General features: G+C 40.7%; 1 protein-coding gene across 1 annotated transcript in view; it reads right to left on the minus strand.

The window, feature by feature from the left end:
* Window positions 1–2,724: 2,724 nt before the first annotated feature.
* Window positions 2,725–24,345, minus strand: part of smc3 (structural maintenance of chromosomes 3) — a 47,955-nt gene continuing 26,334 nt past the window's right edge. The window contains exons 20-29 of the mRNA XM_046046655.1: window positions 21,595–21,746; window positions 20,240–20,398; window positions 18,433–18,540; window positions 18,040–18,148; window positions 11,510–11,757; window positions 8,052–8,264; window positions 7,076–7,267; window positions 6,308–6,485; window positions 4,486–4,592; window positions 2,725–3,856 (exon numbers count right to left, since the gene is read on the minus strand). Coding sequence (XP_045902611.1) covers window positions 3,785–3,856; window positions 4,486–4,592; window positions 6,308–6,485; window positions 7,076–7,267; window positions 8,052–8,264; window positions 11,510–11,757; window positions 18,040–18,148; window positions 18,433–18,540; window positions 20,240–20,398; window positions 21,595–21,746 — 1,538 coding nt within the window. The 3' untranslated portion in view covers window positions 2,725–3,784. The remainder of the gene's footprint in view (window positions 3,857–4,485; window positions 4,593–6,307; window positions 6,486–7,075; window positions 7,268–8,051; window positions 8,265–11,509; window positions 11,758–18,039; window positions 18,149–18,432; window positions 18,541–20,239; window positions 20,399–21,594; window positions 21,747–24,345) is intronic.

Here is a 24,345-nt window from a genome sequence, read left to right on the forward strand (position 1 = left end):
GTGAAACAAAACCCATTCAAAAATGTGGGGGAGATTCACAAAGAGTGGACTGCAGCTGGAGTCAGTGCTTCAAGAACCACCACGCACAGACGTATGCAAGACATGGGTTTCAGCTGTCGCATTCCTTGTGTCAAGCCACTCTTGAACAAGACACAGCGTCAGAAGCGTCTCGCCTGGGCTAAAGACAAAAAGGACTGGACTGCTGCTGAGTGGTCCAAAGTTATGTTCTCTGATGAAAGTAAATTTTGCATTTCCTTTGGAAATCAAGGTCCCAGAGTCTGGAGGAAGAGAGGAGAGGCACAGAATCCACATTGCTTGAAGTCCAGAGTAAAGTTTCCACAGTCAGTGATGGTTTGGGGTGCCATGTCATCTGCTGGTGTTGGTCCACTGTGTTTTCTGAGGTCCAAGGTCAACGCAGCCGTCTACCAGGAAGTTTTAGAGCACTTCATGCTTCCTGCTGCTGACCAACTTTATGGAGATGCAGATTTCATTTTCCAACAGGACTTGGCACCTGCACACAATGCCAAAGCTATTAGTACCTGGTTTAAGGACCATGGTATCCCTGTTCTTAACTGGCCAGCAAACTCGCCTGACCTTAACCCTATAGAAAATCTATGGGGTATTGTGAAGAGGAAGATGCGATACGCCAGACCCAACAATGCAGAAGAGCTGAAGGCCACTATCAGAGCAACCTGGACTCTCATAACACCTGAGCAGTGCCACAGACTGATCGACTCCATGCCACGCCGCATTGCTGCAGTAATTCAGGAAAAAGAGCCCCAACTAAGTATTGAGTGCTGTACATGCTCATACTTTTCATGTTCATACTTTTCAGTTGGCCAACATTTCTAAAAATCCTTTTTTTGTATTGGTCTTCAGTAATATTCAAATTTTCGGAGATACTGAATGTGGAGATTTTCATTAGTGGTCAGTTTTAATCATCACAATTAAATGAAATAAACATATGAAATATATCAGTGTGTGTGTAATGAATTTATATAATATCCAAGTTTCACTTTTTGAATGGAATTACTGAAATAAATCAACTTTTTGATGATATTGTAATTATATGACCAGCACCTGTATAACTAGCAAAGCTACAGCATAATCTTGGAAGGTCACAAGGCCAAGTAGTTTACTGCTGCTGATTTTATGTCTTTTATTCAATACAAATAAAAAAATTAATAAAATAAAGTTCCCTACATGTACCAGAATAATGTGTATGGTAGAGAAATGAGAGGAGGAATAACAGCTGAGGAGTGAGATGGGGGGGATGTTATTTTTATTTTTCACTTTAGAGGTGTGAATTAGTTGTGGAGGACGCTGTGGGAGGACAGTACAGCAGAGAGAGTGGGGTATGATGCAGTGGTTACCAAGCTATAATAGGCCCAGAGAGAATTAAGAAAAATATCTGATTGTTTTAGTTCACCTTGTTTACATTTATTCCTTTAAGTGACGCTTTTATCCAAAGCGACTTACAATTTATTTGTATGTCAGAAGTTGCACACATCTGGAGCAACTAGGGATTAAGTGTCTTGCTCAGGGACACATTGGTGGATATATTACAGTGGGGAATTGAACCTGGGTCTCTCACACCAAAGGCATGTGTCTTATCCACTGCACCATCACCCCTTGTAGAAGCTGACCACAGCCTCACCAGTTAACTCCACTCAGGCCAGAAATGTATTTCTGCTTCAGGCAACAATAAAACCGGTGTAAAAGTGGAGTATAATGGTGATGAAAAATGTGTTGTGGGTACTCTACTTTCAAAGATAAAAAACCTCTGACGTAAGGTACTATGCAAGTCCTGGCGAACACACCAGACCGAGATGCTCTGGAGGTCTGCGGTATTACAACAGGGGTCTACAGAATCCATCTCAGCAGGTCACAACCTTTCAGATACTCCGTCAGTGCAAGGTGATATTACAGTAGAATGACAGCCTGGTACGTGTGACATGTGGGATCTCCCCTGGCGCACTGTAATTCAACAGGCTCATTGATATCAAAAACAAAATGACACAGGTGTGAGGGCTGCTTACTGAGCGCCACATTCTGACCTTGATGCCAGGTAGTCGCTGACCTTGTGTCTGCTGGGCCTCGACATCGAATCTAAAGCTGGGTGATGGCGTTTCCTTACCTGGATATTTCAAGATGCATTATAATTTATGATTTATTTATGTAGTGAAATTGGAGGTTTGAATACAGGCATACATATGCTGTAAAAAGTAGGTCACAGAAAGTTATTTTAAAACCAATACGATAGAAAACATTCCTGGAAATTCCTGAAATTGTGTTGAACGTAAATATGTGCTTTACTAATGTTTGTGGATTCAAAGATTTTTCCGTGTCAGCAGTTTAAAAAAAAAAAAAAAAAAGTGTAAATGCAAGTAAAATAGGATCAAGTCAGAAGCATTTTCACTGTGTATGAATTTTAATAAAATGACTTCCAGCAAACCAATTTTAGATTCATCTTCAGTAATAATTATGCTGTAAGAAAGGCTTTGCATTCTCACAAATTCCTGTACTTTGGGGATAATATTGCGATGAAGACTATCCAAAAAAATCTTGTCTAACTACAATGCTCTTCAATAATGCATCATAATTCACGTTACTTCGTTACCAAAGACCTTTTCTGTTTAAAAACTGCTTCAACCATGTGAAAAAGTCTGGTATCAGTGACACAGCACCACCTAGTGGGTCTATTAAGTAACACTTACAGTGTCATTCAGTTTATTTTTAAATCTTTTATTATTTTTTGCAAGTTTTCTAATTACATAAAAAAGGAACCATAAGACTTTAAAAAAAAAAAAAAAGATTTGAAACTAGGTACAACATATAAAGGAGCTTGATCCCATACATCCAGTAAGGAAATAAAAGATAAACAATACAACATGACTTACTACTGAAGTTATGAGTCATTTCAGGACCCAAATAGATACGGTCATCCAGCTCTGAATCTCTTGTGTTTTTGAAAGATCGACTGATCAAATTCAGGGACTCGTGTTGACTTCCAAAAAGAATATCTTGTGTTTTAGAATTAAAGTCATTCATATGGGAAAAAAAATAACGCAGTACGCTAACAACCTTAAAAAAAACACAACCTTTAAGCATTTTAAGCCATGTGGCTAGTTATGACAGATACAAGTTATCGTTTAACGAGTACAAAGAGAATACACTACAGAAACCTCAGAGTGAACAAAAACCAACAAAAAAAACCCAGATCATCATAAGACCCTCCCATCTCCACTGAGCTTTTTCAGTTTAACAATCTTCATCATATCAAAACAGTCTCAAATGTACAGAAGATGATTTGCTTTCTGAAAAGGTCCTGAAGGCTTGTTACCTTTATGAGCTTCTCTGGTACTTCACGTTTCAAATGACAGATCAAAATTCAACACAGTAACACGAAAGGTAACAAATGATCTCTTCAGACAAAATGACAATTTCTTTCAGTGTACAACAACTACACTTCTGTCAGATCCAGTGCGGCTGACACACGGTGAAGCAGGAAAACGTGACACAGATTTAAAGTAAAACCAACTTGTAGTTTATCAGCCTGAAATGATGTAAATGTATTCGCAAAACAACATATCCAATTCTATTTCCAACTTCTGAGATGGACTGAGAAGCTTCGACTTGCTGCACTGTTTATTTTTAACAGAAGGACTAAAAAAGGCTGGTGGATTGAGTGAGATAATTTTGTCTTTGGGCCGTGTTGTGGAAGGCTTTAAGCTACGCAGTGGAGGAGGAGGCGGCGAGGAGGATGATGAAGAGCTCAAGACTATTAACCATGGGTGGTGTCATCCTCCACAAAGTCTTTGGCCTGCTCTGCTGTGATTACATCAATGTGACTCACCTAAAAACACGCACAAACACACACACAGTTAATGACAATGGCATAATAAGATCAATGCCTTCATTTTAGCTACTCAGACTAAGCAGCTCATTTGTTACGAAACCTCAAAAACCCAAGAGGAAATATTTAGTTTTCACAAAGGCACCTCAGCAGAAAACAAGTCTGGTCTACAGGCTCAAATAATGGCAGCATCTTCCATTAAACGAGGACATAAGGAAAGGATCATGACAAGTCGCCCCTCTCGATTCCCTGATGACAAACTTATTTTTGCTCTTTACATGGCCCAAGTCACAGGGGTACATTTTTTGGTGTCGACATGAGTAGTAGGTATAAAAGATTTTGGAATCTGTGCAGTAAGTAGGCTTCAGCCGGGCTGCAACATATTCCTTAGGGCAAAAAAAATGCCCGGTGACAACCTTTGTTTTTAACAGGAAACTGAAGTTGTTGCAGGAAGATGACGGTGGACGACGGTTCACTACCATTACATTTTCCACATGCAAATCTTTAAGAGATTTTCCTGATATTATTTGCTGTACATGCACATGTTGCCTGCCGGGCAGACAACTTTAGATTAGCTTAAACTTGAACGATCCCTGTGGACAAATCCTGCCCTTTGGCAGAACACTCACCTTGTTTCTGAATTTGACACCGTAGAACTTGTCAGCTGACTCAAGCAGCTCCGGCCTGAAGGTGGTTGTGATGAACTGGGCGTGGCCTGCCAGTTCGACGATCATGTCTGTAACAGACACACAATACAAAGAGGGCGATTATGACTTTCTTACTTTATGAGAATATGACGACTCATCATTCAATCTTTCAGCCTTAGCAAAGAATGGAAACCACATTTCACGTTAAGATCATTAGATTTTTTTAAAAATTTTAAATTATTTATCCAATGCAACTCCACCACAAACTGCAGCCATGCATTTCAAATCTGTCTAACACAATGACCCCAACATTGATTATTCTGCATAAAGCCTGTGATAAAGACTAGCTGTCTGATTCCCTTTTCTTCCCTTTGTAAGAACTATATTTGTCAGCATACACAAACATTTCTTTAATGGAAATTTTTTTATTTATTTATTAGGATCTTGATTGGCACCAGCAAAAGCATTGGCTTTTCTCACTGGGTCCATTCAACTGTATTAGGGCCGGCCCCCAATAGTCGAAGGTGCTCAACGTCTGATTTTACATAGAACTACCAGTTTTCTCCCAATAAGTTAATATACAGCCTATTACAATACACAATTCAACGTTTAATGCTGTAAATAAACATGTAAAAAGAATAAAACTTTCAATAAATCTTTTTAAAAGTGCGTAAATAAATCCAAAATTGTAACCTTAACCCTGGGTCGTCATGCGCATGTGTAGGCGTAGTGTGTGTGTGGTGGGTGGAAGAGGAACGCTTGCTGAAGAGACTGAGCCCCAGCTTCACTGGTGCTGTGCCGAGTTGTCCGCACCTCGCGGGACTTTCGGATAATTTATTACCGTTGATGAACCACAGAGAGAATATTTTATCGTTTTTAAATAGCCGGCTACTTGAAATAGACCTGCGAGGCACTGCGACGTGCATGTAGTTGTCGGCAGCCCGGCATGCACGGTAAACTCACACAAGACTGGCGCGCGCGCAAGAGAGAGCGAGCGAGAGAAAAAAAAGGGTCTTCAAAAAGCCTCAGTTTAGCTGGAAATTTACAGTGCAAGTTGAATGAAAAGTCCTTAGTTGGGAACAGCCCTAAACCGTGTGTTCTTAATAAAATTCTGACTATTAAATGTATAAAAATACCTTTTACATTTTCTCCAAACCTGCACCAGGTTACAGGACCTTTTCTCACTCAAACACATCTTAAAATAAAAATGTGCTACAGGTCAGCGAGAACATGGTCAGAGCTTTTCTGTACAAATTACATTAATTAATTAATTAAATCTAACTGAAAATTAATTGCAGTATAACAGCGCAGTGTTTCCCACAGAATGACTGTAACTGTGGTAAGGCGGTATATTTTATTTGAAAATATTTAAAAGAATACCTGACACCATTTCTAGTAGGTTATTTATTATCTCACTATTTTAATTCTTCTTAATTCTCCACCTTATTTAGTGTTTATTCTCAAACTATTTTTAGCTGCTAGCATTGTGTCTTCTTCACTCGTGGTGAAGAACTTTCACGCTGGCGACAGTCTGTGCCGCTGTGCGCAGGACGTGAAAGACTGTGCAGCGCAGCATTTGTGTACATGTGACCGGCACAGGATCAGATATGACTGTGAATGGCCCCGGTCACGGCCGATTAAGCTGAAAACCAGCCGATTCCAGTCACCAGCTGATTGATCGGTGCGTTTCTAGTATAACCTGTGTAAAACTGTGCAGATGTTTTCATTTTTGTTACTACTCTGTGAAATGAATGTATGATTCACTTAATTCCCTCTCTACATTTATTTATAGTAGTACTTGTACCTGAGACTGCCTTCCTGTGCTGGGCGTCGAGGGCCTGGTCGATCTCATCAAACAGGTAGAAAGGAGCGGGGTCGCACTTTTGAATGGCAAATATCAGGGCCAGAGCCACCAGAGACTTCTGACCTCCAGACAGCTGCTGCATCTCTCTCATCTCACCCTGCTTCCCTGTGAACGACACCTACACGGGACAGGGGAGGTTGTGTATTAGACCCGAGGCATAAACACACAGAGAAATTTTCACATAACAGCTAATTATTATCAGAGTCTGTTTTGGGAGGACAGATGATCAGAATGTTTCTGTGCTGTTATGAAAGCTTTGATAACGATACAGATACATTCAGAGTGAAGAGAATCAGGTATTACTCATCGCATGATTAACTTCACCTTGGTTCTGCTTTGTGAGGATAGATCAGGGACCCAAGGATACATAGTCCAGAAATACACATTCACATGTTTCCAGACAAAAACATGGCAACACAAAACAACTCGATAGGAGGTACTTGTAATGTTTATCGTAGCTCAGTTTTGATGTGTGGATTATATAATGTGAATAATTCCAAGAAATCCGTGTAGGTTGTTGCTCACTTAATGCATTTTTTGACTGATACAGTTATAGAAAATACTCTCCCTCTCTCTCTAAAAATAAACACCTTTGACTGATTGAGAAAATATATAATTAAAAAACCCTTAAGAAATTTAATGATTCAACTACTGAAAAAAGCAGTCTCAGTGAAAAAGGCTATTGAAACTATTGAATAAGACTCTTACCCTGATGCCAACTCCAGTGAACTGGTCCACTGAAGGGACACTGCTCTGTGAACCAGAGCCCCTCTCACTGTCTCCACCGCCCTCGCCCTCATCCTGAGACTGGCTGCCTTCAGCGTCACCCTTTTTCATCACCAATGTAGCTTTGCCGCCCGGAACCAGCTTCTGGAAAACCTCACTGAAGTTCTTTGACACCTGAGGGGGAGAAAATACGGCATAATAATAATAATAACAACAACAACTAATACAATCTTGCAGATTTGCAGCAACCATTAAAACAACTATACTGCTGTATTTCCATGCCAGTAGTGTTTTAACAGTTCAAATAGTCAGGAATCAATCAAGTACTTCAAATGTTTTAACATGTTATTGATCTCTAGAAAGGCTGGTAGTGTGTAAAACACAAAGCAGTAGTTGCCACCAATGAGTTTACTTGTTATACCATTAACTGTGAGGCTAAAAATACTGTTTTAGTAGTACCTCTTAATGCTGAACACTATTGAAAGCTTCCCTATAAGACGCTGAAAACTGACAGCCACTAATTCTCTTTTGCACCGGTATGATATTGCCCAATTTTATCTCTATGGGCCATATTTTCAGGTTTCAGGCAAGGTATGAACCCTAAACATGTATCAAAAAATCTTACATGATTGCACAGACTTATGTCTCTTATGTCTGAGTGCCACTGATTTTTCTATTCCATATTTATATATTTCTACATTTCTATTCCAAATTTATATTTATATATTTCTACATTTACTTAAGTTGACTGTATTTTTGTCTACGTGTAGCACCTTATCACCACAGCAAATTCCTCGTATGTGTAAAACACTACTTAGCAATAAAGCTCCTTCTGATTGTGATTCTAATCCACAGGCCACAGCAAAGATTAAAAAACATGAAATAATTATTTGATTTATTACAGTGATGTCGATGGATGTATGTCTGGACTTTGAACAGGGTCTGGCGTGCCACGTACCTGTTTGAAGGTGAGTTGGATGGCCTCGTACTTGCGCAGCTCCAGGACATTCATGAGCTCCATGATGGATTTGTAGCCACGGTCCAACTCATCCTGACGCTTGATTAGCTTTTCCTTCTGCTCAGAGAAGTTGACAAACTGGTCCAGAGCTTTCTTGTTGACATGACTGTACTTCTTCAGCTCTGTGTTGCACTGCTCCAGTTTTCGGAACAACTGTTAGGGGGGGGGGGGGGTCGCCATTAGTTCTGTGTGAAGTCAGCTGTCAGTATCTTTAAAGAGGTGGTATTATGCTCACTTTCAGGTTCAACATCTTAATTAGGGGTTGTACCAGAACAGGTTTACATGGTTTAATTTTCACAAAACACCATATTTTTCCTTATACTGCACATTGCTGCAGCTCCTCTTTTCACCCTATGTGTTGTACGCTCCGCTCTTGAGCTACAGAGTGATGCATCTTACTTGTACAAAATCTTTGTTGGGAGTTGCACATGTGCAGTTCCCAGGTAAGGACTACTAGCCAATCAGAAGCAGAGATGGGCGGGTCGTAACAAACAAGGTAGTGTGATCCAAATCAAAGCCGCTTCAGACTGAGACCGTAACCTAGCAGATGGTATAAGTTACTCACAAGTCCACATCCACACAACATTATTGTTCCACATCTTACCATCAGGACTGGTGTTCTGACGATCTATGCTGCCTTGCCGAAAAATGCTACCATAGCGCAAATCGATACTCGACTCTACTTGGTCCTGCTCCGTTTTCCATTGCAGATAATACCCAGAGATAGTACGTAGCTTGTCGTCAAAGCGACGCCACACACAATTGCCGCGACACACACACCAGCGATCCACACAGTTTTCTCTATTTTAAGTTAAAACGTTTCAACATTCCTCAGAATGTAAAGACAGATAAGCGGTATGAAAACCTTCCAGCTGCGTTTTCCTCTGCTGTTGTTGCTGCAGCGATCTGTGTGACGGCGGGAGCAGAGGGCTCTGTGAGCGGGCGGCTGGCCGGCCATCACATGCTCCTCCCGCGGCTTGGCAAAGGCATCCCCCGCCGCCACTAGGAGCTCCTCAACTCCGAAAATATTCAAGCACATTTTTGTTCCACCATCACTTCTCGTAAAACTGTCAATATTTGAAATCTACACAGCTGATTTCACCTCAAAACTTCTCAGAAATGGATTTAGTGATGAAATTACATATGGAAACTGTAAAATATAAAACTTTCTGTTGCTGGCCTCTTTCTGGTGCAGCAATGATGATGCAGTGAATAGTGTATATTCTCTCTGACCAATCAGCAGTCTGTCCTGTTTTCTTGTTACATTTTAGTATCTCTCAGCTCGCTTGGAACCTGGAGGGAGGTGAGGTGATACAAAAAAAAGTACCTGGAAGCAGGTACAACATTTCTACAATGGAAAACCAAACAAAGGCGAGTCGAGCCAAAGGGCCTCCGCTCAGACTAGCTTGGTTTGAGGGCATGCCTGTCCCCGCTAGCTGTTTGGCAAGCTTTATGACGCGTTTTCATTGTGAGGTCACAAGTAAAGGAAGTGAAGGGCTGGACTACAAACGAGCTGTTTTCAAGCGGTTCAGAGCAGAGCTTTCTGTGGGAGATGGGAACTCCCTTTGGGCTGGACTTTGGGCTTTTTCACTTTGCAAACCTGTTACATGCACAAAAAAAGAGATAACTCAATGAAGGAGATGGGGAAAAGCCATAATACCACCTCTTTAAAAGTCCTTATCAGAACACGCTTGTTTTCAGAGTCTCGTCTATAATGTGGATTTTAAGTTCTTTAAATTTTATTTATTCCATTCTTATCCATATTAGTCATTTTTAAATGTTGCTCTACATCGTGTGTTCATTTTTATTTTTCCGTGTAGAGGAGAGTTTTTAAGATCCACTATAAATTATAACTATGATCATAATCAGTGTTTCCCATACATCGATTTGTTTGTGGCGCCACATTATCAACGCTGACTGCCACATAATGATTTTCATTTTTTTTAATATTTAAAATGGACAAAAATCATATTCTACTGCAGAGCTGCACATAGTGCATATTTTCGCTCAGAAGCTCCTCTCGCAAACACATTGACAATGGTTGCTGCACAAATCTTGCACACACGCACGCGTACACACACACACACACACACCCACCCACACACACACCTCTAAACAAAAACTTTTGAAATCTCTCAATTTTGCATTTTTGCTTTTGTAATAACTGCACTTCCAGAAAATTTATCAAATTGGATATGATTATTTTCAGATAATTTTTCCCCTAACATATGCAAAAAGGTTCTGCCAACTAACTCCTGTGTCATCGTCTTGACAGAAAGTTAGCTGCAACCTGTCAGTGTCAGAGTGTACACTGATTCCACTTGTTGACAAACAGGGACATAAATTCGAATGCATTATGCATTTCAGAAAAGGTCTCTAAAAGTGCTTTGCCAGGTTCTACTCACATCTTTAGATGACATGACCTGATTAATTAAGAACCAGCTTAGTCTGGCTCAGCAGTGACATGCACTCTACAAACTCTCAAACTATAAATTCATCCAATCTGAAACACTAATGACCGAGGGAACATGAGCAGGTGTCATTATTACTTGGCCCTTTCATCCACTTCTGCAATCAATGGCACCATCTTGCCACCGAGCAGTGTCCTCGGGAGAAAGATTAACTATGTGGAGTGTTTATGAGAAAGTGTAAGGCTATTTTCAGCAATGTCAAGGAGGGGAGAGGACACACACACACACACACACACACACACTGCACATGCTCAGACACTTACAAAAGATGCAACCAAGTCCACTCAGTCGGATTCTTTTTCAGCCAGCTGCCTCTGGGAGAGAGACCACTAGATAGTGTCTGAGTCACTGGTGAGTAGGTGGGATATGACGGTCTCAGACCTTAATCCTTTGGAGACCTGGGTCTGTGTGTGTGTGTGTGTGTGTGTGTGTGTGTGTGTGTGTGTGTGTGTGTGTGTGTGTGCGTGCGCGTCTCTCTTTCTCTATATATAAGCACACTCTTAAGTTTGACTCAGGTAGTAAGATAAGCTGCACAGAAGAAATGGCCTTCAGTAGACCTACTTAGTTATTGTTGGTGCTGCTGTTATGTCTTGGGTGTCAGTGACAAGTCAAACAGACGCACAACAACGCCACGTGGATGCTAATGCTGCTCTGTGTCAGCTGGATGTGTAAATGTTTGCCAACACATTCACCAAAACAACTTTATAAAGGTGATGATATATCAATGTTGTGTTTACAGCTTTCTTGTAATCATTCCCCCTGTTCATATTAATCCTGAAGAGATCTGTTCTCTAATCAGTTTTAATGGGAAATTTGTACTAAAAAGAGATCCACTTGATTTGTCTAACGTAACACTGCTGAAGCATCATTAACTACAGATAAACTACAAACCATCATGTATCGTCATTAAGCTGTGCGTGTGTGTACCTGTTTGAGTGTGAGGGTCTGGTACTTCTCAAAGGCCTCCTGAGGCAGCGAGCCGAGCTCTCTGATCTTCTTCATGCACTCCTCTTTCTTTTTGAGCAGCATGCCCTGCCTGTTGGTCATCTTCTCCAGCTCCTTGGTGTCGTGGTTAATGGCGTCATTCTGCTCCTTCTCAATGTTCTTCCAGCGCTCCATGCTCTTTATGTGGTCCTTGATCTCCCCCTCTGTCTTATCAACCAGAGCATCCAGATCTGGGGAAGACATTGGAGGACATGGTAAGGGCGGTGTAGTAGAAATTATGTGTTTCATTCCAGATGAGACATTACTGCTTACACATCAAGACCCTGGCTCTGAAAAGGATAAATATTCTGTCACAGACAGATCTCAGGTTTAAAAGTTAAGCCCTGTGTATGAGTTTCATCTTCATCCCGCAGCCACAATGACTCCATTTAGCTTTACATCCTTCAACAACAACCTACTAATGTGGAGGCTATTTAACCCACTCTGTTAAACCACTTTGTAACGGACTTCCCCCATACAGGGGACGTAATCGATGTTCGCTGTTCAAGCTGTTTTCCGTCCAAAAACAGCGGTCCTTTGTGTAAACAGAGACCGTCTGGCAGGCCGCCATCTTGGTGAGGTCAGCTTCGTCTGTAAGTTTTGGTTCTGCCGTCAGATTAAAGTAGAGAAGAAGAGTTTGCTATGGCGAAGGCGGTCTTTATTGGCCTCTGCTGGTGACCCGTAGGAGCTACACAGACATCAATCGATTCGTCTCTTCAATACGAAGAGAAAGAGCCCACAGCCCTGTAGGATGTTCTGTTCTCAAGCTATCGCCTGTAAAGCATGGGAGTGCTTTTGGTCATATATATTGACTGTTTTTAATCAATCAAAAAAATCAATGTTTTGGAAGCTTTCTGTTATTTGGAATGTGGTTGTATGGAGAGAAATAATGTTTTGAAGATAACGACCAATAAAAGTGAAAATATAAATAGTAAATATGGCCAAAACATGGACATTCACCTGGTATATTTTTGAAAGATTGTGTAATAACTGTTGTATATCAGTTTCTTTTCATCAAATTTACAGTTACAGTTGTATTCCAGGTGTATTAGAAGATATTCAGGTGCATTATAATCTACCTTATGATGGTTTTGATGGTTTATTGCATTACAATATAGCCTTTTTTTATGAATCCATGCAAATTAATTCTATACAGGAACAAGTGCTTTCTATCAACCTCATCTGAGTCACAGCACCACGACAACATTTATACACTTCGTGTCACCATTTAACATTGTGCTTTGGGTCTTTATCGTGCTGGAGGACCCATGGTCTTAATTAATGCTCTGATATATAATCAATATGCCGATATGTTAGAACTCATTTTGGCTGATATTTACGCTTTGTTTTTTTTATTTCATTGAAGATAATACTAAGTCTCTCCTGTACTACCTATTACTCATTTGTTGTAGAAACAGATATTAAACAAGACAAATAACATTTCATTCTACAAAAAAAAATATGATCATTTAAAAAAATGTAGACAGACATTCACCCCTGCAAAATATAAATATTTCACTTGGGAGAGGATTATATGCCAGTGCCACATTTTATTTTTATATAAAAAACCACAACAACCAAGCTCCATATATTTTCTGAGCTGCAAACAGCAACGTAATAGTGAGCCGTCTATGGCATAAAATAAAAAGCAGGTGTTGTCCAGACCTAAACCTCAGTCCTTAGGATGTGCTTTAAAGCACAATAAACAAGGCTGAAAAAAAACAGCTGATGGAGGGGATCATGTCTGCTGCTGTGGCTGTAGCTGAGCTAATATTGTCAGCTGTTCACACCACTCCAGCAACCTCCTCAGCATGTAAAATGTATTCTTTTAGACGAGAGATGGAAAGTTCGGAGTGCTTAAAATGTCCTACTATCTTCCTCCTGATTGAAACGTGCGTCAGCGCGCACACACACCGCGATGGAGACTGAAGTGAACTGAATGTAATGTTAGCATCAAACTACTTGAGTTCACAACAGCGGCGCTCGTTACTCTAAGTACGTGCAATAAAACCACTGCAAGTAAAAAGACACTTTATCAATACATCTGTTTGTTTTATACAAGCACAGCTAATGTTAGCTTGGCAATTAGCCAAATGTACAAACCAGCTAAATTGAAAGCTGTCTGTAGTCTAACTGTTCAGCCTACTTCGTCATGTAGCTTAAAACTTGGCACATTACCTGCAGTGAATCACACCAGAGAGAGGGGGAGGAGGACGGACTAGTGCCATATTGCAATAGAGCTGTCTTCTTCTTAAACAGTGAAAAACATCCGAACCATCGGTGGCATGTTTGTTTGGCTCTAGCTGCCGGCACCCTTGCCTTTATGGCTCGATCCAGGTGCAGCAACATGACGGCCAGAGCGCGACAACAGCAGTGGTGCATGTTACAGCATTGTTTGATTGTCATTGTCCAAATCATTGGCCAAAATGTCATTTTCTTTGGAGATGGCCTTGTACCATTTTGAATTCTTATGTTTGAGAGCATCAGAAGTGCTATTATCAGCAGACAGCTTTTATCTTAACCACTGTAAAAACAAGGAGCAGGGAATAAAGTAGCCTTTTTAAAGCTAGAGTGCTGGACTTTTACATATAAATGAACATCTGTTACATTCAAGCCCTTGCCAAATGAGTTCAAACTGTGCAGATTAAGCCCATCACCGTCAGGTAAATATTTCTGTATTTCAAAGTATCCTGGAGTTTCTAAATCTGGTGTCTGTGGCAACATTACTGCGCTTTTTGTGGCCAGATCACGGCAAAAAATTACTGTTTGTATGGTTTTGCTTGCAGCCAAACAAGAAAGCAACAAACCGAAAGAAAGAGAAGAGCACGCCTTTTTCCCCCTTATATGCCTCCACCATAAACTGTATAAAAAGGCCTGCAAGTGCTGAGTCTATACATGATTTTAACAGCCGCTCACCTTCGGCTGCAGTCTCAGGCATGTTCGTCACTGTTGGTAATTTATCACCACAAGCTTGGCTTTCTGTTGGTTTCTTCTTCTGGTATATTTAAACACTTCTCTGTACATTTTTATTTGCTATTCAAATCACTTGTCACTAACTGCGTTCAGTCCCGGCGCCATGGGCGGGCATTAGAGGGCCTGGCCCCCCCTAGGAGTCACCAGTGCCTGCCCGCGAAAGTATTTTGTCTGAGTTTTAAAATAATATAAAGATCTGATTGGTTTGTCGAAGGCAAGCGCGGCACACACCGATCATTTCCGGGTTATGTGCCAAGCATAGAAGCGCTAAGTTAACGTTACAGTAACATTACAGTAGACAATTTACAATAAACAACTGTGCCGAGTGAGCCATGATGTGAATATGGACATCAAGCGACAGCCAAGGGGATCTCGGTGCTGAGAAACCCAACCAAGTAATCCTGAAAAACTTGCTTGCACGTTTTTTCTCAGGCAAAAAAAGACGTCTCCAACAAAAGCTGCACCGAGACATACCATATGTCCATTGTTTCAACCACCAATTGCATTTGGTAGTCACCCATGCTTTGGCAGCAAAGCAAGCTTTGGTAGACTTTTTTACTATGTGCAACATGCTCTACAAATTCTGCAGAAAACCTACCGTTGCCATTCTCTACAAAGGAGAGACATTGAAACGCCTCTTAGAGCAACGTTGGACTGGTCATTTGGGCACGGTCTCTGTTATTCTGAGATCATTTGATGATCTAGCAACACTGCTCCGAGAAATCAACAGCACCACAGCCTATGGAGCAGACGTGCGAGTTGGAGCAGCTGGTTTACTACGGGCCATGTCTGAACCCAGCTTTAGGTTCACTGCCGAGATGGTGCACAAAATCTTATCATATCTCGACCCCCCTAATATGATGCTACAGTGAGAAGACATTTTAACAGGTGTGCAATTTGTCAATTCCGCATGTAAGTGTATTGAAAATCTCCACTCTGAGACCGAATTTGTGACAATCTTGAAGCGCTGCAAGGATGCAACAGCAGAGCCTGTGCCAAATAAGAGACAACGCACACTAAACACATCCTTCACTATGTATGTAGTCGAGAAGTGTATTATACAGCGACGAAACCGAGCTACGCACGATGTATTTCAGTTGTATCGATGTAGTTTGAGGGGAAATGAAGGAGCGCTTTGGGGAGCGCAACTGTATGCTGATGGATGCGCTCAGGTCTCTGGACCCAGAGGATTCTGCTTTCTTAGATGTGTCAAAAGTGAAACCTTTGCTGGACCTTACTAATACACCAATTGTGGAGTCTGAATACACAGTGGCTCACCAGTTCCTAAGCATGCAAATGAAGGACTCATCTCCAGCCAACGGTGGTAAATGGACAATGAAAAAACTTGTACAACACTTTCAAAAACCTCTCGAAGCAATGCTAAGTGTGATGACGGCACTAAACATGCTTTGACCTTTGGCGCAAGTACGGCACTCTGTGAGAACTCTTTTTCCACATTAAAGAACATCCTCACCGAGCATCGCTTTAGCAAGTCCCTGCCATTTAAAAAACAAAATATAAGAAAAGATAAATCGAAATCTATAGGAAATAATAACGAACAATAAATAAATCGTGTTTAGACTGCTTAAGTAGGCAATAGAACGGATACTTTAACTGTCAGCTCCTCTATTGTGTCATTAGAGTGGTAGCCTATATTAATTATTTTGTAGATTTAATTAATAGTTAAGGTTGCAATGAGGCTGATCTCAATGCCCCCTCCGAAAAAATGTAATGCCCGTCTTTGATTTTGTGTCTGGCGCCGGGTCTGACTGCGTTCCAAACGCTTTTGTAGCAGCGATCAGCTGATTTTACTCACGGAGCCTCCGGCTTCAGATGTAGTTGGTTTGACTGGCTGGACGGGCAGCCTCTCTTTTCATCTGTTTGCTTCTTTAGAGTCTTTAGTGTGGTTTAGTGACTTGTTTAAACAGACTCCTTACTCGTTTTATACTTGTTACTGTCATTTTTGGAGGAAGTTTGTGACTCACTAACGGAAAAAAAGCACGGAGATCTTTCAATTCTATTTATTGACCGAAAGTTAACTAAATAATTTTCCGTTGTTTACTTTCACCACACGTATCAAAAAATTACCTTAAATTTGTTTCCCACAACTTATTTGGTCACTAAACTATTTCACTCCTCCTGTCTCATTCAAATCTAAAAGCATTTGCAAGCTGTAGTTTTTCCCTGTATAATACTACCCGTGTGGATGACCTAATTAGGATGAGGAGCGATCTGATAGAATTTCCCCAATACTTTTATGTAACAGTTATTTGAAACAAGAAAAAAATAAAATAGATAACTTTGTTTGTCCATAACAACAATAAAAATAATAATAGGCTATGTGTAGCTATTATCTTTACTCTACTTAAATAATGGATTATTGTCTTGGAACTGTGGACATTTCTCATTTTTGTAACTATTTCTGACCATGAGCCTAGGGCAAGCTCACCCGTAGGTATATGTCCACGTGTGACAGCAGTTGTGTAATTACTCTCACTGCCAGAAGGGGGGGAGAAAGGTTCATAGGTTTACGCATTAAAGCAATCATTCATTGGTTATTTCAAGTCATGTGAGCACTGAAAATTTCTCACAGCACAGTCTAATTTGTAATTTATCACAGGAGAGTCCAAACTAAATTATATGAATTCTTCAAACAGGGGCCAGGAATCAGATGGTTTTCAGCTTGATCAGCCATGACCAGTGACGGGGGCTGATCAGTCTCACATTTCCGATCAAATTTATGCATATGCTACGCCGCATGATGGTTCATGTCAGACAGAGGTGTGGATGGGAAAAGCAAGGTGAACAGATTAAAGCAGCCTGTGAGTAAACACTAAAATAAGAGTGAGAATTAAGTAGAATTAAAAAGGTGTGATAACAAATAACCCATTTGAAATAGGGTAATGTTCTTTCAAATAAAATCTATAAATATTTTATTAAATTATTAGTGTTGATGTATGCAATGATCTCAGAAAAAAACAAAATACTGCTTATGACGATATTGGTCACATGACGTAATAATCTATAGTAGTCTTTCTTTGCTCCAACCAGAGTGGGGGGAAAAAAGGACAGGGATTTGGTAATGTCGCTGTGCTCACGCTGCGTTGATTTAATCTGCCAAACAAACCAAACTGCTCTAGAGTTTAAATGAACAACTCCAAATATGTTTAGTATCAACACAGCCACGGTTTCAGCAGTTTGATAATATTTTATTAAATTCAACTTTACATCTTGAAGCTACGTCGCATTTAATTGAGGTGTACAATTTCAACTGGGAACCTTCATAACCAATAAGCCATGGCTGGTAAATGATCAGCTCTGCTGGAAGAACCGGAGTCTATGTTTTGTTTTAGGGTTCTGAGAAAGTGGGGGATTTTTTTAACTGCTTCACAGCTTGTGGATTTTAACGGTGGATTTTCACCTTGTGGTTACGAACTAGCTTCTCTAAACTTTAGGCTTCCACCACCATACCAGTGTTGTATCTTTTGTAAAATGCGTACCTTCTGATCGAGCCAAAGTGTCTCTGACACGTTTGTTGATGCCGTCCAGCTCAGATGTTGTGGCCGTGAGCACTGTGCCTCCCTCAGTCTCTCGCAGCTCATTTAGCTCCTGTGTCAATGCAAATTAGGCCACATCAAACACCCCACTTTTGACTTGTATGAATGAAAGCACTGAATCAGAGACTCTCCATTTAACACAGGAAACACACTTTCAACACATTACACTAATTTAATCATGTAACAGCTGCAAACAAAAACCCTTGAACTTGATGGTTATGCAAGTACTGATGTGTTATTTACTCTATGAATAACATCTTACATTATATAAAAACTATTGTAGCCGTACTATGTGCCTTACGACATGTTTCTACAGAGTTTAAATTGACAGTGTACCTGCTCCACTTGGTCAAGACGCTTCCGTAAGTTCTCGTTGAGATAGGTTTCCACTCGGGTCATGATGCCCTCCAGCTTGATCCTCTCATTCAACAACTGCCTGTTGTCCTGTGAGTGGACAGTGGGATCAACACAAAAACAGTTCCTCCTGTTAAGTTTTTGGCAAGTGCAGACAAACAAGAAACTAGTAAATTCCCAGCAACTCAACAGCTAAAGAGGTTTTTACCCAAACTGTTTAATAAAACAGATTAATATCTACATCTGTACACAGAACTGTGCAAGTGTTTTAGGTGTAGAGAAATTGCTGCCACAGACACGATGAGTGTCTGCAGGCAACAGTGAAGCATGGTGGAGATTCCTTGCAAGTTTGGGGCTTCATTTCCTGCAAACAGAGTTGGGGATTTGGTCAAAATGAATGGTCTCCTCAATGTTGAGAAGTACAGGCAGATACTCATCATGCAGTCCCATCAGGGAGGCATCTGATTGGCCCAGATTTATTCTGCAGCATGACAATTACCACAGACATACAGTGAAAGTTATTAAGAACTATCTTCAGTCTAAAGAAGAACAATGAATCCTGGAAGTGATGGTCTGGCCCCCACATAGCCCTGATCTCAACATCACAGAGTCTGTCTGGGATTACAGGAAGAGAGAGAAGCAACTGAGGCTGCCTAAATCTACAGAAGGACTGTGGGTAGTTCTCCAAGACGTCTGGGCCAACCTACCTGCCGAGTTCCTTCAAAAACTATGCACAAGTGTATCTAGAAGAACTGATGTTCTGAAAACAAAGGTTGGTCACTCACTTTGCCTTTTGTTGAGTGATAAATATAACCTTTTAACATGTCTATTTTTGAAAGCATTCCTTTTTTACAGGATTTTCCCACACCTAGCTAAAAGCTTTGCACAGTTCGAGCTCTCGCTTTCTAAAAATAAAATAATAATAACTTCTAACAAAGTGTTATGTGGCTAGCAATATAATTTGACAACCGCCAACACTGCAGAGCCATACATGAAAGGCTCTGTGTTGCGGGGGCAGAGTTGTTGCGCAACGATATCAGGAAATGGCTGAGAGTTCATTTAGGTGAGAGCTGAGAGCAGCTGGCAGTGAAAGAGAAAGACAAGGCAACGCAGTATCACAGGAACATCCCACACACAGCTGCTGCCTGCTACTCTCACCTCAGTCAGGTCATTTGAATACACTAGCAGGACACAGAGAGGGAGAATAAACAGACAAACAACTAAATGTTGGTAACAGGCTTATTCTCTCAACTATATCTAAGCAGGTGGAGGGATGTATATGCATCCACCATTTCAGTGTAGTTACACACAAAACAAAAACCTCTGACTAAACCTAGTGATAACATTCACCACAAATGTCGTATCAATGCTCCTTACTAACAAAAGCTGTGGACCAAATATTAAAAATCCAAACAAGGAGCGTATATTAAAGAGAAAAAGGGATCTATACTGTATTTATTGGAAAATACTACAATACTTTAACATGGTGGATAATTTCTCTCAGAAGGAAATGTAGGAATAAATATATAAACTGCAAGCAGCAGGTGAACTCACTGATATACTCACTGGTAGCCTTTTTGAGGTTAGTTTTATATTATTTTCCGGGGACTTTCTCACTACAAAACATTTTCTTACTTTTTCTCTCAACTTAACAGAAATCCATAAGAGGGACAGAAATCCCTGTCATTAATAGACTACTAGTTATCTCCACGTGTGACAAACCGTAACACAGATCCGGTGTATAAAAACAGACACAGATCATACGCCCCTATCCAATCCTCCAGCTGACCTGTTGGAGTTGACGAATCTCATCATTGAGATCATCGACACGCCTCTGGTCCTCCAGGCTGAGCTGAGAGAGCAGATCTGTACCCAGCTCGGCCTTCAGCGACTCCCTGGTGGACTCCATGGCGTGGAGGCTGGCCTCCAGACTTTGGAGACTGCGTTGCTGGAAAAGAAGAAACAGTCAGACACACCATCAGTGGAGAGCACAGACCGACCGAGAGCTAGGAACATAGATCATGTAAAACCATGAAGAACTTTCAGTCCAGTCAGGTCTTGGGGACCTTGAACTCTGGGGTTGTATACAAGTAGGGCTGGATGATTTTAGTAGATAATCTAATTGCGATTTTTTTTTTTTTTAAAACAATATTGCCATTGAATATGCAATTACTTTGTAAGGTCTTTACCGCCTGTATTTTTCAAAACGAACAAGCAGTAAATCAAGTGTATAGTACGGCCAACACAATATTAGATAGATTAAACATGCATCGTTCTTTCTTGTAGGCCAGGCCTGTGTTATGATGAAATTATGTGATGCATGAATAATTATTAATAATTATTATTATTATTATTATTATTATGAGCAATGGTGGAGAAGAAATATCAAATTATAATAATATGAGAAAGATCATTTGAGAGTCATGGCATTAAATAATATGATTTTATATCACCAGGCAGGCCTACCTACACACCACGAGAAAAACTAAGTTCACCACAGTGTGTTATACAGTAAGCACTCAATACAAAACCCAGTTCAACCACCGATTAATGGGTCTATCTCAAATTTTTATTTATTTATTTAACCTTTATTTAATCAGGAGAGTCCCATTGAGATTAAGAACCTCTTATGCAAAAACTTCAAAAAATACTCAGTTTAAAAGGTTCAATTCAAAATTGGCCAAGTGACGCCTCTCGAGTTTAATAGACAAGCTGACTGGTGGCTGTGTGTGTGACGCTGGCACCAATCGCCACAACACGCTTACCTTACTACATGTGTCTTTCTGTGCATTTTTCCTGTCCGCCAAAGTGGCAGATGGCCCGACGATTTCAACACCACCAATTTACCTGCAGGTGGCGGGTGCTACTTTCATTCCTGTGTGACACTAACGTTTCTGTAGTGTCAGCTTCTGTCAAGCTTAAGGCCATTGTACAACAGGTCAAGGTACAGCGTAACGTGCGAAGTTGATGCTTCTTTCTACAGACTGCTTTATTCTCACGTGGCATGTGAACAGAGTGCAATCGCAGCATTTGCGATGAGAAAATCTCATTTTATCATATCGCGATAAAATCACAAATGCAATTAATCGTTAAGCCCTATATACAAGTTTAAATTATGAAATGGTGACATCACTGTATGATCACCTTGGGCATGAAAGTCTTCTCAGATTGCTGCCTCTTCTCTTTCAGCATCTTCATCTCTGACAGAATACTGTCTCTGGATGCCTTGAACTTCCTCTGTTGTGTCTCGATCTGCTGCATCTGGTTCATCAGTTGGTCGATCTCATTGTTGATGCGTGAAGGCAGCGATTAAGGAAACATAAGCCCATGTTTATTATGGATGAGCATTTTCTCTCAGTAATCATTTAGCAAAGAACTTTCAAGTTGAGTATTCAGACTTATATTTTCATAGTTTCCCCAACTTGATGTGACCTAGTGTCTACAGCTGCAATACTACTGTACTGCCTAGTTGTCTGAGTGTATTGCATTCACCTTTTGCGAGGCTCAGTACAGAGTAGGACAAAAAAACATACACAAATGAACAAAAACAGAAGCAACAGATCATTTGTAAAGGCTGTTCTCATTAGCAAATAAGGTCAGTGGACAGCTTGTAGGCTTTTTAGTGCAACTCCGAGTGCTTCAATAATGTGACTGGGCCTCCGAGGGAAGACTGTGTCGTCATATCAAGACAGAGGATTAAGGACTGCACATACTCATTATTAAGCTAATTTAACAGACAGGCTTATTGATCTTCCAGGACTACAACACTCCTCTGGGCCTTTGAGGTTTAACGGGACTCAATAAACAGACACTGATCAATCAGCTTATTTAAAAAGGGCTACTGAAAGTCAGTGGACTGCCCTGCCTGTTGCCCAGAGCAGATGGAGAAAATAGATGATTTACGCCCATCTGATACTCTACACTTCAGCTCTTATGAATAAAATACAAAATCAGGTGCATTTCACATAACCAAGTCGCTAAGAGTTGTAGCAGTTATGAGCAGTCACAACTAAAGTGACCTTACTGCATGACCTCAATACTTTGACTGCAGTGTGGTGCAAAATGAAGAAGCCAACTTAAAACAGAACAACATCCTGCATGTAAGATCTTGTGCTTATTGACAGGACAGAGGTGGCAAGAGCCGTTTAAATAATTGATCTGTTCTCTGAGTCACCGCTGCAGGAGTGAAGGACGAGCGTCATGTCATCGGCTCAGTCATCCGTTTCCCCTGCCTACTCACACATATATACGTAATCGCCAGGTGCACATATTAACCCACATACACAGTACTGGCTGTTTGTGAGAAGCCACACACAATCACACAGGTGTGCAAACACACAGATAATCATACCTGGGCGGAAGTGACCGTATCCAGAAACATTCTGTACACACAAACACAAATCCCCTCTGATCCAACTGTTTTGGTTTCATGAGCTGTCCAGCAGTGAGTCACGGCTCTGGCCAATATGACCAAACATACACTAATCCTTCTCGACCTGATTAGACCCTCTCATTGCACCCGAGTCAGCTTCCTACTGGCTGAGGTAGCTACATAACCAGATGGATTTAATCCACATTTAAAATACATCTTGGCTCAGCTGTGTGGCATCACACTGTAATTAAGTGAGGGCTGCACTCAAGGGTGTTATAACTTCTTTCTATAGTTCCTAGACAGAGAAAAGCGTCCTATACATCACACAGTGGCATACTAGTTAAAAATATATCAACAAGAGATAATGGTGCAAATGTTGTCTTTTTTAGACTGATCAATTTCCACAAAATATTGACTATGCGCATGACTATGTTTCTTTCTTTGTTATTTCAAGGTCGGGTGCAGAACGCCAATATCACAAGTGCCTACAGTTCATCACACCTTCTGTTTTATTTCAGTATACTCTAGACACAGACACGCTGCAGCTTGCCTTGTACTGCCTGCTGTCCTTCCAATGTAATTATGCCATTTTATGAAAAAAATATCTAAAATGTGATAACAAAAAAACTGAAATGCATCATTTAACATTTCCGAAAAATAAGTGATTCGATCCTAAAACTGAAACATATTCCTGGAAATGTTACAAGAAGTTGAGAAACTGATTTCTGTTATCTAATGTTTATGAATATTAACTAACAATATTAGGCGATGGAGAGTGTTTAACTGATTTAAAGGTGAATAACTCCTTTTCAAACGTATGAACATTTTCTCTAATGTCATGCGCTCTTTCCTGTATACTCACTGACATAATAACAGTTTGGTACTCATATGTGACTCAACACATTTCACACATCAATATACACTCACCTAAAGGATTATTAGGAACACCTGTTCAATTTCTCATTAATGCAATTATCTAATCAACCAATCGCATGGCAGTTGCTTCAATGCATTTAGGGGTGTGGTCCTGGTCAAGACAATCTCCTGAACTCCAAACTGAATGTCAGAATGGGAAAGAAAGGTGATTTAAGCAATTTTGAGCGTGGCATGGTTGTTGGTTGTTGGTCTGAGTATTTCACAATCTGCTCAGTTACTGGGATTTTCACGCACAACCATTTCTAGGGTTTGCAAAGAATGGTGTGAAAAGGGAAAAACATCCAATATGCGGCAGTCCTGTGGGCGAAAATGCCTTGTTGATGCTAGAGGTCAGAGGAGAATGGGCCGACTGATTCAAGATGATAGAAGAGCAACTTTGACTGAAATAACCACTCGTTACAACCGAGGTACGCAGCAAAGCATTTGTGAAGCCACAACACGCACAACCTTGAGGCGGATGGGCTACAACAGCAGAAGACCCCACCGGGTACCACTCATCTCCACTACAAATAGGAAAAAGAGGCTACAATTTGCAGGAGCTCACCAAAATTGGACAGTTGAAGACTGGAAAAATGTTGTCTGGTCTG

This window comes from Micropterus dolomieu, linkage group LG04 (genome assembly GCF_021292245.1).
Source record: "Micropterus dolomieu isolate WLL.071019.BEF.003 ecotype Adirondacks linkage group LG04, ASM2129224v1, whole genome shotgun sequence".
Lineage (NCBI taxonomy): Eukaryota > Metazoa > Chordata > Actinopteri > Centrarchiformes > Centrarchidae > Micropterus > Micropterus dolomieu.